The sequence below is a fragment of the Zonotrichia leucophrys genome, chromosome 11 (genome assembly GCF_028769735.1).
Source record: "Zonotrichia leucophrys gambelii isolate GWCS_2022_RI chromosome 11, RI_Zleu_2.0, whole genome shotgun sequence".
Lineage (NCBI taxonomy): Eukaryota > Metazoa > Chordata > Aves > Passeriformes > Passerellidae > Zonotrichia > Zonotrichia leucophrys.
This window is the reverse complement of record NC_088181.1, coordinates 6,554,343-6,568,586: the sequence shown is the minus strand read 5'-3', so window position 1 is coordinate 6,568,586 and position 14,244 is coordinate 6,554,343. Positions and strand designations below refer to the sequence as shown.

General features: G+C 46.1%; 1 protein-coding gene across 3 annotated transcripts in view; it reads left to right on the top strand.

Moving 5' to 3' along the window:
• Window positions 1-78: 78 nt before the first annotated feature.
• Window positions 79-14,244, top strand: part of KATNB1 (katanin regulatory subunit B1) — a 19,064-nt gene continuing 4,898 nt past the window's right edge. For 2 of the 3 annotated variants that reach the window (XR_010441745.1, XM_064723556.1), the window contains exons 1-14: window positions 79-464; window positions 3,640-3,770; window positions 5,808-5,925; window positions 7,597-7,697; window positions 8,207-8,248; window positions 8,905-8,988; window positions 9,938-10,053; window positions 10,573-10,644; window positions 10,889-11,039; window positions 11,427-11,614; window positions 11,752-11,885; window positions 12,695-12,742; window positions 12,914-12,990; window positions 13,612-13,731. Coding sequence is in view for 2 of the 3 variants with exons in the window: in XM_064723556.1 (XP_064579626.1) it covers window positions 425-464; window positions 3,640-3,770; window positions 5,808-5,925; window positions 7,597-7,697; window positions 8,207-8,248; window positions 8,905-8,988; window positions 9,938-10,053; window positions 10,573-10,644; window positions 10,889-11,039; window positions 11,427-11,614; window positions 11,752-11,885; window positions 12,695-12,742; window positions 12,914-12,990; window positions 13,612-13,731 (1,422 nt within the window). In the remaining variant the exon portion in view is untranslated. The remainder of the gene's footprint in view (window positions 465-3,639; window positions 3,771-5,807; window positions 5,926-7,596; window positions 7,698-8,206; window positions 8,249-8,904; window positions 8,989-9,937; window positions 10,054-10,572; window positions 10,645-10,888; window positions 11,040-11,426; window positions 11,615-11,751; window positions 11,886-12,694; window positions 12,743-12,913; window positions 12,991-13,611; window positions 13,732-14,244) is intronic. The other variant, XM_064723557.1, reaches the window with a different exon arrangement.

The following is a 14,244-nucleotide window of genomic DNA, read 5'->3' as shown; positions in this document are numbered from 1 at the left end:
TCCGCGAGTGGCGGCCGCGCTGCCGTCGCCATGGCAACCACCCCGCCCTCGCTTCCTATTGGCCGAGCGGCGCGCGGAGCCCGGGCAACCGCCCGGCGCGGCGCGGGGTTGTTGTGAAGGGCCGGTTGCGGGGCGGGGGCGGCCAGGGGGTCCCGGTCCGCTACTGCCGGGCCCCGCCGCCGCCAGCGTCCAGGCGATCGCCCGAGCCCCGAGAGGCGCTCCCGTCCCGTGATGTTCGTCAGCGGTGAGGCCTCGTCCCCCGCCGCGCCGCCTCTCAGGAGAGTCTCGCCGTGACCGTGTTTGAGTGCCCGCAGGACGGCCGCGGCAGCCCCGGTGCACGGCCCGGCCGTAGGACGCACTAGCGGAGCGGAGCCTCGCCGGGAGGAGGAAGGCGCTGCCCGCCCCAGAGGCGCCGCGCTGAGCCATGGCCGTGGCCGTCACCACGAAGACGGCATGGAAGCTGCGTGAGTGGCGGGCGGGGGAGCCGCCCCGGCCGGGAGCGGGGAGGGGTGGGAGCCGCCTCATCCCTGCCCTGGAGATGGTGCCCCGGCCCTCTCTCTGCATTGCTGACTGGGATTTTTAACTCCTGGGAGTCCTGTTGGAAAACAAGGGCACAGTGAATAGCGTGGCCTTGTCAGTGCTGTTTTCAAAGGCTCTGCAGTGCTGAGCTGAGTGCCTGTCTGACCCCACATGACTCTGCTGTAGAACAAGAACAACCGAGGCAGTGAGGGATGGGGCACCTGCCAGGGGATAACCCTGGATGTACGGAGAGACTGGGGAATGAGAGGCTGGACAGCAGCCTCACAAAAAGGGCTGTGGGGTTCCTGGTCGACGTCAAGTTGAAGATGAGTCACCAGTGTGCCCTGGTAGCCCAAAGGGCCGGCTGTGCCCTGGGGTGCGCTGAGGAAGGTGATGGTCCCACTCTGCTCTGCGCTGGTGCTGCCTCACCTCGAGTCCTGGGGGCAGGCACCACAGTTTGAGAAGGATTATAAAGCTTTTGGAGAGCATCCAAAGAAGGGCTGTGAATATGGTGAAGGGTCTAGAGGGGAAGCCATGCAGAGGAGTGATTGAGCTCTCTTGGCTTGTTCAGCCTGGAGGAGAGTGAGGGCAGAGCTTATCATGAGCTGCAGCTTCTTCATGAGTGCACTGGAGGGACAGCCCCGATCTCTGCTGACTGTGACCAGTGAAAGGACCTGAGCGAGCCTCTGGAGCTCTGCCAGGGGATGTTTAGGTTGAATCTTGGGAAAAATTTCTTCACCTTCACAGGAACAGGAGCAGGCTCTGCAGGGAGGTACTTAGAGCACCAAGATGCGTTTGGCCAATGCTCTCAGGCAAAGGGGATTGTCCTGTGAAGGACAAGCAGGAGTAGGACTTGATCCTTGTGGGTCCCTTCCAACTCAGAATATTCTGTCATTCTACAGAAACTGCTCTTCAGAGCCAGGTTTTGATGGAGCATCAGGGAGAAGCCCCCAAACTTAGCCTCTGAGGAGCTGTCCTTCATTGGTGCTCCCTTGTACAGCAGGTTCACTGAGCTCTCTGCTGCAGGAGAAATGAGGTGATCTTTGCAGGGCCCTGTGTCTCCCACCCTCTTGAAATTGCTTTGCAAGAGACAGTAAAAATCTGCTGGCTTCATGTCCATTATTCTTCCTCTGAAGGAGCAGTCGACAGTTGCTGACTGTCAATTTCTAGCTGATCACTGATGAGTTATTTCATTGAGGAATGCTTAGAAGCAATAGGATGTGATCAGTTGCTTTAGTCAGTGAGTGGGCTCTGGAAAGTGGCTGTCAGAAATAGTGTCCTTGGCTGGTAACACATTAAGTCTTCTGAGATTACTGACTTAGGAATTTTCTATGTTTCTGAGCAGAAAGCCAGTTTGCTGTTATCTTCCCATCCCTGAAACTCTAATTTCAGGAAAAGCTGGAAGTCTGTCCATCTCCATTTTCCATAGGTGTGAAGAGGTTCTTGATCTTCATTTTTGCTGTCTGCTGCCCCATCTTAGCATCCTTTTTAGAGGGAAAAGCATTCTGAGGGATGCTTTTACATTTCAGGGATGTTTCAGCAATGCTAATTAGGAGTTGAGTGTTGCTGGGCTGCTGATTGATAGCTGGTGACAAGAACTTTATTAAACAAAAAAATTGTGGGTTTAAGGGACTTGTAGGAGAGCAAATGAACCTCTGTGCCCAAGGCAGACATCATTTTATCAACTGGCTTTTAGGAACAGAGGGTTGGATGCTTCCACAATGACTTTTAAACTTCCAATATATTATTAAGAAGGAAATCAAGACAGGAAGAAGTGGAGCTGCTGACACACTCATTTCAGCAGCAATGCTCAGCATCTGTCCTTGCAATTTTAACTAGTGACTTGGTCTAGTAATGCTGATTGTACTTTTGGTTACCTTATAGTCTGTGTATCCATACAGGCTTTGTTTTAGCAGTTTTATGTGGAAGTTTGGCCTTTCAACACAATGCAGGGGTATTTTCAGATCTGCCCTTCACATGTAATTTATGGTCCAGTCACCCTTGTAATTTGAAAGGTGTTTCTCCAGCCCAAGTGAAAGTTGCGCAGTTTTGCTTTCAGAAAAACACTCCTGAGAGTTTGAGATCAAAGTACCTGTAATTATTATTGCAGCCATCTGAAATCCTTTCTGGATTAGTGTTGCATGTAGAGTGATCACCTTGCTCCTCCCAGCAAAACACTGAATGGAAGCTGAATTGATGCTGCCTGGCCTTTTTACAGACTCAGAGCCATTTTTACAGTTTCATAACTATTAGGAATACAAATCCTGTGATGTTTCAAAGAAGAGAACAGTTAGATGAAGATATTGGTAAATGCATCTGCCAAAGGCCCCTGACAAAATTCTGAGTGAATTTAAAATTCCACTGTAAGATGTGTAAGCAAATATGCTGATCTTGCTTCTTTTTTGCCCCAAATTGGTTTCTTTATGATGAGGTTTCCCTTTGCTGCAGTATCAGAGTGTCTCCTCAGCTCCCAGTTTTTTAGCAGTCATTTAGCATCAATCAGATTTGTTATTTCCTGCCCATTTGGATGGATATTCACCCTCCTTTGTCACAGCTGCATGCCCTGCAGTGCTCAGTTTTGCCTGTGTTCCCTGGTGGGGATGGAGCAAAGTCTCTGCCAAAGCTCAGGGAAGGGAGCTCCACCTCTCCCACTGCTGAGTCTGGCTTTTTTCTGGGTAAGGTAACAAACTGTGCTGCTGCTCCTCTGCCAGTTCCTCTCAGGCTGGACTGTCTGCTGCTGCTCTCTCAGGCTTAGAGGACCTTTCACTAGATGCCTCTGGCTGCTGTGCATTACTGCAGGTAAAGTGCTTTGCTGCACTTGAGCAAATCTTTAAAAGCTCCTGAGCTGCTGCAAGTGAGAGAAGATGCTTTTTGTGAGCCATGTGAGCACTGGAGTTGTGAAACTTTGGCCAGCAAATGTTTTAGTGCAGCAGGAAGAGCCAAGAAGGACTGCTCAAAGCAAGATAATGGTGTGACTTCTTATCTGAGCAGTGGGCTGCTGCAGCTTGTCCAGTGGAAACTGGAAAGTATTTCTGGAGAAAGAATTTTGTTTTAGACCTTTTGGAGGGATGAAAATTTTTATAACTGATCTCTAATGAGTGTTTGCTTTGTTTTGTGCAGAAGAGATCATGGCCCACAGCAGCAATGTGTCCTCAGTGGTCCTGGGAAAGGGGTCAGGCCGGATGCTGGCCACTGGAGGAGACGACTGTCGGGTCAACATATGGTCAGTTAGCAAGCCCAACTGCATCATGGTAAGGACAGGCCTGTTCTCAGCTTTTGGGGGGTGGGAATATTAATTCTGAGGTTTGGAGGGTAGAGAATGGGAAGAAAGATTGTTGGGGTGGAGCCTGTGGGACTTTTGAATAGAGTTTGCCAACACAGAGCTGTGTAACCAGATTCTGGCTAAAGATAGGGACAGAGCTGGGTGCCTGGTGAGACCTCTGCTCTAGAGACACTGTGGGAATGCTTGAGCTGGACCAGTGCTTACTCAGATAATAAATACTGTGCTTTATTGTATTACCAGGCTACAAATAATTAAAGGAAGAGTTTTGTATAAGAACAGCTGGTTTTATAGTGCAGGCTACAGGGGCCAGTTTTATACCCTGGGGTTTGCAGGTTTGCAGTCACAGCAGATGCATTCCCACCTGTGCCACTGTCCCTAACTGTCACCATGAAGGTTGCCACAATAGTTTGCTGAAGGCTGGGGAGGAGTAACTCTGGTTGCAGTGGTTAGCAAGGGTAGGGTTACCCCAGCAGTGATCACTAAAGAGCACCATAAATATATATTTAATAGATATCTATCCTGCATCACTTTGAGTAGGTGTTGTGTAAAACCAGCTTTAGCGCATCTCTTGTCATTTGTTTAATTAACAACACAATAATGTTGTGGTATCAAAGAAATTGCTCTAATCAGTGTGAGCCTTGTGAGAAAAAAAGCAGGAATGTCAGGTCAAAGAAGCTAAAAGGAGAATTTGTCCACTTTATTTTTCTGTCCATTAAGTGTATGAATGATCACCTTTAGCAGGGCTGTGCTTTTTGCATAGTGTAGTTAAGCAGTGTCTTTTCAGGCCCTTGGTGGTGGCATGATTCAGTTTGAAACTGAACCATTGCCTTACTACAGAAGGTTGAAGTATTAACTCTGTACCTTTCTGTGGTGGCAGAGCTGCACCTCTCCTGTGCTGTCTGGAACCACAGACACTCAGAGCTGCTGTTTCTGAGAGGCAGGGACTGACTGAAGCTGCTTGTGCCATTCTTGTCTATCAAAAGAGTCTTGATTTTTGGGGTTGTCCTCTGAAGTTCCTTTTTAGTGTTTCTATTATAGTGATTATGGATGTTTGTGTTGGGAAAGAGGGAGAAGAGGAACTTTTCAAGTGACATTGGGGCTGGGTTTAAGTGTGAGCTCTAGTTCTCAGTAATGGCAGTTGCTACTGTGGATTTTGTAAAGGATTTCAATTGCACATGGATTCCTAAGAAAGCTCCATCAGAGCAGGCAGCTTCCAACTGGCAATCCCAGCCTCTGTATGTGTGTGGGAGGCACAGAGCTAGTGCAGCTATTTAAAAAGACATTTGAGGATGGACTAAAGCAGGTTGGCAAGCAGAAAGTCTGCAATGGTGGGATTTGTTTTCTAGAGCTAGTTTTAAATATTCTTGTGTTTTACTAAAATATAGGCCTTTTCAAAATGCTGATGTAATGTGTAAGCTTTCAGGTGCTCAAGGATGAAAGGAACTTCATGTGAATTACTGCCTTGTGCCTCAAGTCAGTACTTCAGTGTTAGCACCATGCTATCACTGACATCCATTGCTGGCAGCATCCTATGGCTTGGTGCTTGTGTGAAGTTTTCAAAGTAGCCCTGCTTTAGCTCTTGCTTTGATTTTGTAACTGGTTCATGACACTTACATGACCCATTTAGAGCAAACACGGTGGCATTGTGCTACCACAGCATAATTTGTGTGATGTAAGAATGTGTCAGCCTTGTCTGAGCACCTGCACCTGATGTTTAACTACCTGTGTCTCTGTTGATGCATCCTTTAAAACTTAGTCAGTGTGCTCCAGCAAGTGATTCCAAAGATAATGTGGGAATACAGCTGTGCTGTGCTGGGTGCAGTGATGGGTTTTAGAGAGCTCTGCCACTCTGGTGGCTGCTGAGGAAAGAGGAATGTGGCACAGCCAGGTGGCCCCAGCTCATGGCTAAAGAGTTACCCTCGAGTATGAGCAATGCTGTGGTTCCTGTGGTTCCTGCAGGGCTGTGCCAGCAGCTGCTCACTGACACTGATGGTTTTCTCTGCAGAGCTTGACAGGCCACACAACCCCCATTGAGAGCCTGCAAGTGAACCCAAATGAGAAGCTCATAGTGGCAGGGTCCCGCTCAGGGTCCATTCGAGTCTGGGACCTGGAAGCTGCCAAAGGTATGTGCCCATGAGTCTGTGCTTCTGGTCATGCACACTTCTTATGTTTAATGCCTGTACTGACCCAGAAGGTTCCTGATTTAAGAAGGAACAAGAGCCTGGCATTACTTTCATCTTCATCTGCATCTCTTTTTTGACGTCCTATTGGAGCTCTAGAGCTGTGTATTTGTATTCATGCTTGAGCAGAAATTTGGGCATGTTTTGGGGACACTGATTTGAGGAACTAGTTTCTATGGTTTTGACCTGAGTGTGTCAAAATCTAAATTCCAGATCAGTTTCCATGCATATATAAATAGCTAGGCATACAGAATTTGTATTCAGAGTCTCAACTTAGAATTGTCAACCTTAATGAAAGGATCCCAAACCAGATTTTAAGTTTATTAGGTTCTGCACAAATGCAGGAATCCTCTGCTTGTTGTCTTCTTGTTCTTATGTTCTAACTTTTTTCCTCTTGCAGTTTTTCTGCTGTCCTGCTCTTGCATGGCCGTATAAATAGACAAAGACCTAATTTTTAATAAACTCTAAAAGCTATGAACTCATCAAGCTCTGATCCTTTAAAGGCCACTGTTGAGTCATGCTTTATTTATTGCATTTTCCTCAAATCCTAGAATGAGTTTGCAAAAGTATCATAAATCACTTGAGTGCATTCCAGGAGGAATACCAGAAAATGACTGAATATTTCTTATGGGTTACTACTACTTGTTCATAGAAGGGATGTGTAATGAAAATAGACTTACACTGGCTGAGCTAAGGAGGCAAACCACAGGCAGCATCAATAATGGAAAGCACTGATGTCATTCAGACAGTTAGAATCAGCTCAGTTATGGAACAGTTTGGCTCTGCCCGTGGGGAGTAGCTGATCTGGCTGCATTTGTTAGAAGACCTATGAGCCAGTGTCTGTGCAAATGACCACCCCAGCTCTGGCTCATGAGCTAATTTCTGCCAGGGGAATCATCAGCTTGTTCCAGATGAGGGATGAGGGAGAGGGATTGCCCTTGTTATTATCTGAGCAGTTTTTCTTAGAGTTGAGCTCTGCATTTGTCACTGCTTGCTGAGATAGGGTGTACCAGTTCTACTGGTCCTTGCTGGTTTCCAGAATTACAGGGGTGTTACTTGATGACTTGCTGAAACACTGATGGTTTCTTTGTCTCCTGCTCCCTAAGCATCCATTTCCTGTCTTTGTGGGGATTCTGGCAAGGGGCAGTTGAAGGACTCCTGGATGAATATTGGACCCTAAGAGGGGTACAGAGTCCTGGGAAAGGGTCTGTCCAATAACTGCAAGGTGAATGCTGCAGGCAGTCAAGACTGTTTTACTTCACTTCCTGGCCAAAACTGTTCCTCCTCTGGCCCATTTTGCTGTCTATATAACAAATGGAAAGATGCACTGCCTGCCAGCTGCCTCATTTTCAGAATGGAGATATTTGGAGTTCTGCCTGTAGTTTCCATACCTAAGGACAGGACTGTCATTAAGTTCATTGATCATGGGCTTTGTATTGCTGTTTCTTTGCATTGCTGGGATAAAGACAGAAGCATTTCCACAAAATAATGTATATTTCCATAAAATATTTGTGGGGATAGTATGGCTACACTTCCACATGGTGTCTGGTGGGAATGAACTATTAAATATTTTCCCCCTATTCCTTCTCTCTGCTCTGCCTCTCCTTTTCCCAGTTCTTCGTACCCTACCAGGTCACAAAGCGAATATCTGCAGCCTTCATTTCCATCCTTTTGGAAGCTTTGTGGCATCTGGCTCTTTGGACACCAACATTAAGGTAAAACTCAGCTTCCACCAGAGATTTCCCTCTCTACTTGCAGTGTCTTTGTTTTGGAGTGCCAGAACATGTTTTGTGTCAAGCTGTTGGTGGATGCTGCCCATCATCATTTCTGTGTGTGGGCAGGTGTGTTTGTGAGTGCTTGTGAAATCCGTGTGTGTATTTTCACAGCCAGCTCATGAATGTGACTCCTCTGCTGTGGAATGTGGCTCTGAGTAAGGTGCCTGGTGTCAGCAAGCACAGATGTCCTGCTTGCTGTGGATTGTAGCTGCTTCCTCAGACTGTGTTTGACTGTCAGAGCTGAGCTGCTGTAGTAGGGGATGCCTTTCAGGACTGATTGTCACTTGGGGAGTTAGAAAATACCCCTAGGGCCTACAGGGGTTCAGCAGCCCCTTCATTCTGCAGTATCTGTTAGCTTGGTGACACAGAGATCCCTTGTTCTGGCAGGACCCTTGAGCTCCCAACATACTGCTCTAAACATACAATTTGTTTGCTTTTCTTCCTTATAGCTCTGGGATGTAAGAAGAAAAGGCTGTATCTTCACATTCAAGGTAAAATAATTCATTAGGTTTGGCAAAGAGGGGAGAAATTTTTATTTTGAGGACTTGTGAGCAAACCTAAATGTGATTATATACTATGAACTTCCTGGTTTTCCAGCATGAAAATAACATGTGTGATTTGTGAAGTGGCCTGGCAAACCTCAGCAGGCCTCTGCAAGCTGTATGGGAATGTGAAATGGATATTATAGAATATCAATGGGTATCATGTGCTGTAGTGTGGATGGCTTCAGTGGGGGATGGAGAGCATCCATGAGGGTTTCTTTATTTTCTTGATGGTATTACCACTGCACTGAGATGGTTCTGTTCTTGGGACCTTTTTCTGTCTGAAGAACTTGCTGTATATTAATTTCATGTAGATACCAGAGATTAAGTGTCACAGCACTTCTATCTGACCATGTGTAAATCATAATTTAGAACTGATTCTTATTAGTGAAGCCAGATCTGTATTTACCATGCTTAAATTGATGGCATAAATGACTAAGTGAGAGAGATTACACACATTTAATGTGGCTGGGTGTAGTGTCTTGAGTACAGTGTTGTGTTCTGCAAGCTTTGAGCTCTGTAAAACACTTAATTGGTTTGGGGTTATTATATTGTATAGGATTGAAAGACAAAAGCCAGAATATTGTTGGCTTTCCTCATTTCAGGGTCACACAGAGGCAGTTCGGTGTCTCCGCTTCAGCCCTGATGGGAAGTGGGTGGCCTCTGCTGCTGATGATCACACTGTAAAGGTAATTTATTGTGACACCTTCCTTATGTGCTTGTGGCACATGGGAATGCTGGGATTGTCTTTTTTCCAGGCATTACCAGCACTCACTCATAAATACTCTCAGTTTATTTGGCAACTGGCTGAGCACTGTGGGTTTGCAGAGATTGATTTTCTTATGAGGATCCTGTCTGATGGCTCCCAACACCCATGGAAGAGCTGCATGGGTTGAAATGCCCTTATCTAGCAGACACATTGGGAGAGACTATGCACAGAAAAATTAATGTTTTGATGGTAATAGAGTTGTGATACCTGAATGTTGGCCTCAGTAAACATTGTCAAATGAGTTGTCCACAGCACATTGCTTCACCAGACTAATTTCTGGCTCTGTTTGTGTTATACACATTACATGTGATTATCAGTCTGAAAATTGCTGTCAGGACTGAGCAGAGCAAGAGGAGGAGATCAGGAAGGTGGTGACTGAAATAGTGACTTCAGTTGTTTCACATGGAGTGTGGAGGAATGGAGATGAAGGACTGATTTTATTTACAGTTTCACATGAAATTAACAGATGAGTTATTTCATGGCATTTTTGAGTGGAGAGTAGAGCACAGGAAGGAGGAATTGCTAAGGGATTCAGAGCTTTGGATTTTTGTTTGTTATCTTTTGAGATACAGTCTGTGGGGACAGATGGAACTGCTATATTTTGTCTCAGTCTCTAAATATAAACCAGAAACTTCTAGGGGACAAGTTATGTGGAAAATAAAAGATAATGCAAAAAAAACCCCAAACAAAACAAAGCCTTAAATGATTTGGATGGTACTCTTTCCCTGATTATTGCCTTCTTTGACAGATTTATGTCTGTTCTTGGAGGAGGAAATGTTAGAAGGTTGCCAGTACAAGGAAATCCGAGGTGTATTGGAAATCTCTAGCATTTAATCTCTTCAAGAGTCTCTGTTCTTTCCTCCTTTCAGCTGTGGGATCTGACTGCTGGGAAGTTGATGTTTGAGTTTACAGGACACACCGGCCCAGTAAACGTTGTTGAATTCCATCCCAATGAGTACCTTCTGGCTTCTGGCAGCTCTGACAGGTACACAAGGGGAGGGAGAAAGAAGGGAAATGTATATGTCTGCTCCATTTCCTGATGCCCTTCCTGGTAAGAAGGGCATGTCAAGAGGAATGTCACTCAATTCAATCCTGCCACTGCAAGAGCCACACATCTAGACAGCAGGACATGGCATCTGTGATGGGCAGAACATGGAGATCTTCCCTTCTCATCCAAAATTGATGGCACCTTCTGCCACACTAGAAACCAATGTGTGGCCCCAAGCCTCTCACAAATCCAGCTGACATCCTGTGTGAACAGCAGGCAGCCCTGCTCAGCTGGCAGGGTGTTCTCTTAGCTCTGGGCTGGCTCTAAATGCCTGTCTGTGTCTAGAGCCTCTATGTATCTCTGGATTCATGGATCTTAGCTAAACCAGCCTTCTGTGTAGGCTCACTGTATGTGCACAACAGCAAAAGTCATTCTTTTAGTGTTTTGTTTAAAATCTGGATCCTCCTGTGATTTCTAAAATGATGAGCAATGAATTTTGTTGTGTTATATGTGCAGGACTGTTCGGTTCTGGGACTTGGAGAAGTTTCAAGTTGTGAGCTGTATTGAAGAGGAGGCCACTCCTGTCAGGTACATGAAGTTCCTACTGAAATGTGCTGGGCAGAGACTAAAGGTGGGGTGAAGGGGGGGCTTTCCACAGAGAGAGACTTTACTGGGGAGAAGTTTGGGCTGCGGGAGATATTGCACAGGTGAACACCACATTGAAAGATTCATTGTTAGAAACAAAACTGAAGGTGTTCAGTGTAGTCAGAGATCCACAGGGATGAGCAGGGTGGAAATGCTGTGCCTGATTCTCCTCCTGCCTTCCTCCCAGGTGTGTGCTCTTCAGCCCTGATGGCTGCTGCCTGTACAGCGGCTTCCAGGACTCGCTGCGAGTGTACGGCTGGGAGCCAGAGCGCTGTTTTGATGTGGTCTTGGTCAACTGGGGAAAAGTAGCTGACTTGTCTATCAGCAACAACCAGCTGGTAAGCCACTGCTCCTGAGGCAGGGTTAGGCAGCTGTGAAACACAAGATAAAATCCTGCTGCCTCCTTGCAGGCCTTCAGACCTGTAAGCTTGTGTCAGGGCTTGCAGCATGCCCAAAGGCTGTGTGCCTTGTGCTCCACTTTGTGTCTCTGGCTTCTGGAGGAAAGAGCTGGAGCTTAGTTTGACTAGTATTTAGAAGCTATGCTTGGCAAAAGTTTTATCCAAGCCTTTCAAAATTGCTGGCAACTTCAGGTTGAAAAATCCACAGCACTGAATTGAGCAGTCCTCAAGCACAGTTGCTCAGGATCACTCCATCGTGCCTGTTCTCAAAAGGGCTGGTGTGCACCCCACTCCTTGGTGAATTATGTTGATCTTTTGCCTCTGCAGATAGGAGTTTCCTTTGCACAAAGCACAGTCTCTTCCTTCGTTGTGGATCTCAACAGAGTCCCCAAGTCAGATTCTGTTCCTCAAGGGTTGATCAGGGACGACCAGCCTCTTGTGCCACCTACCCCCACAGGGTCCTCCCTTCGCCGCATCTATGACAGGCCCTCAACGAGCTGCAGCAAGCCGCAGAGGTGAGGCAGTCTGCTGGCTTGTTGAGTTTCCAGATTTTAAGGAAATATCCCAGGCACTCAGTGTTCTCTCTCTCTCTCTCTCTCTCTCTCTCTCTCTGACAATATGGCTTCCCCTGACAACAACTCCTTTTCCACAGCAGAGTGAAGCACAACTCGGAGAGTGAGAGGCACAGTCCCAGCAGTGAAGATGACCGGGATGAGAAGGAATCAAAGGCTGAGATCCAGAACCAGGAGGATTACAAAGAGATCTTCCAGCCCAAGAATGCAATCTGTCAGTACCAGGGTTTATAGTGCTTTTGAGTAGTGTTTGGGTTTGAGATTAGGGTGCTAAAGTGATTCTATAGAGCTGACCTTTGGCTTACTGTGTCAGAGGCTTCACCTGTGACTGAAGAGTTTAGGAAGCTTTTCTTTAATATTCTGTGCTGGGACACTGATACCAGATCATGTTGGTGAATGACTTAAAGAAGGCATCTTTACTAGGGTACAGTAATGTCTGTTTGAAGCCTGGCTCAGAATCCAGAGCTTCATTGTAAATGTGCTGCCTTCCTATTCTGATTAGAGTGTTAAGGGAATTTTGTTAGCTTAGAATTTTGATATGTGTTTTAAAATCAGCAGTCTTCGTTAAAGAAGGAAAGGCAAAATGTTTTGTTAAAGGAAAGACTGTTGTTTAGGAGCATTGTGCAGTGTCTGTATCTCATTTTTATGCAAATGATAAAAATGAGATACTCTTTCTGAGGAATTCATTGCATTATTTTTATTTACTTATATAAATCAATAACAGGAGGTGGATTTTGCCTAATGTCATTTGTTGTGACTGTGCCTTGTCTCATGCTTCACATCTCTACAGCAGCAGTGAGCCACAGGGGTCAGTTTTGTCCCTTCTATCCATGAAGGCTGAAAGCTTTTAGCTAAACTCAACAATAGTGTCAAGGTCCAAAAGAGATAACTCTGCTTGTTGTATCACTGATTACCCTCATATGTGGAGTTGTTGGAGATTTCTCTGCTTCAAGGTTGACTTACCACTTATCTGTAGCCTTGGATGCTCCTTCATTTGTTTATTATTTAAATCTTTTTCTGTAGGTCGAACTCCTCCTCGAACTGAGCCCTTTCCTGCCCCTCCTGAGGATGGTAAGTGTGGAAATGAACCCTTGGTGGGGATGGGGATAATGGCCCTCAAAAGAGGGAGAGCTGCCCGAAGGCAGAAATTACTCCTTGTAGTATAGCTAAACAAAACCTTTGCTCTCAACTCTTGAAAGTAACAATCAGTTTCTGCTTTCCCACTTCTCTCCCTCTTGGTAGAGCCTGGAACTGCAAAGGAAGCAGTGAAGCCCAGCCAAGCTGTGGATGTCCAGACCTCGCTGCCAAAGCAGGAGCTCGTACGTTCTGTGTGCTCTGTGAGGGATGTGCAGAGCTGGAGAATTTGTGATTTCTGCTCAGGCTGATCCCTTCACTGCAGGGCAGTAAAAGTGCAGTTCCAGGCTTTGTGCTGCCAAGTGTCTTGCCTTAGCAGTGAAACTAAGGCCAAGCCTCTGACAGTCTCTGTTGTTTGTTTGCTGCTTGTGCTTGCAGTGGTTCTTCTCCTTGCATCTCTGAATTGGGGCACTCAGAGAATCAAGTGCCAGGTTTCTGCCAGTGCTTGAACAGAGACTGTTTTGTTGCCAAAAGTGCAAGCAGCTGATGGGCCAGTATTCATTTTACTGGCTTCTTTAGAATTCTCCCTTAGCCTTCAGGCTGGCCACAGCCCATTGCCCTAATTTCAGATAACAATAACAGCACTTGGCACTTCTGCTGGGGCATCTTCGTGTTCTTTACAAACCTTAATTACATCGTGGTGTGTACCTGAGAGTCACTTTATTGCCTCTTAAATTATGCTAGCAGTCTGCAGACTGCTTCTGTGTTAGGGCCCTGCTGTGAGAAGAAAGCAGGTCAGAAATAAAGGTCATCAGACTAGTGCCAGACTGTTCCTGCTAGAACTTTTATCCCAATTTCTCCTGCAGCCTGATCCAGTCCAGAGGCCACTGAATCCCTCCTCAACTTCTTTGAGCAGAACAGAGCCATCGGTGATTCCTGCAGCCAGGAATGAGCCCATTGGCCTGAAGGCCTCTGACTTTCTCCCAGTAAGTGTCTCTGGACAATGTTTTCCTGCCAATGTCTGTGTTGGGTGGCATCAGAAATGGGGTGCTCCATTGTGATAGGTATGAACACAGCAAAGTTGAGCCCTGCTCTTAGCAAAGCAGAGAACAAGGGGTGAGACAGTGGTTCATTTAAAAAATTGATGTCTGCCATTACATGTACATAATAATTTCACAGGAATCTCTGCCTCTTGCATCTTGGAGGCTTCTTGGTCTCTCTTGGGGAGGGTATTCCCCTGTCCTAAAAAGGGGGAAAGACCAGAGCATCCTGATGATATCAGACTCTAAATGTGAGTAAAGGAATTAGGGGTTCTATCATGGCCTGGGCAGGAAGCAAATTGAGAGTCTAATGAATTGTAATAAAACTTGCAGTTCCCAGACAAGTGTTTCACATAAAAAAATTGGGTTTGTGTGAAAACATTTCTTCATTAAAACATACTGGTTTTGAAAACTTACTTTAAATTCACCTTTTTTGAGAGTTTTTCCAAAGCTTTAAAC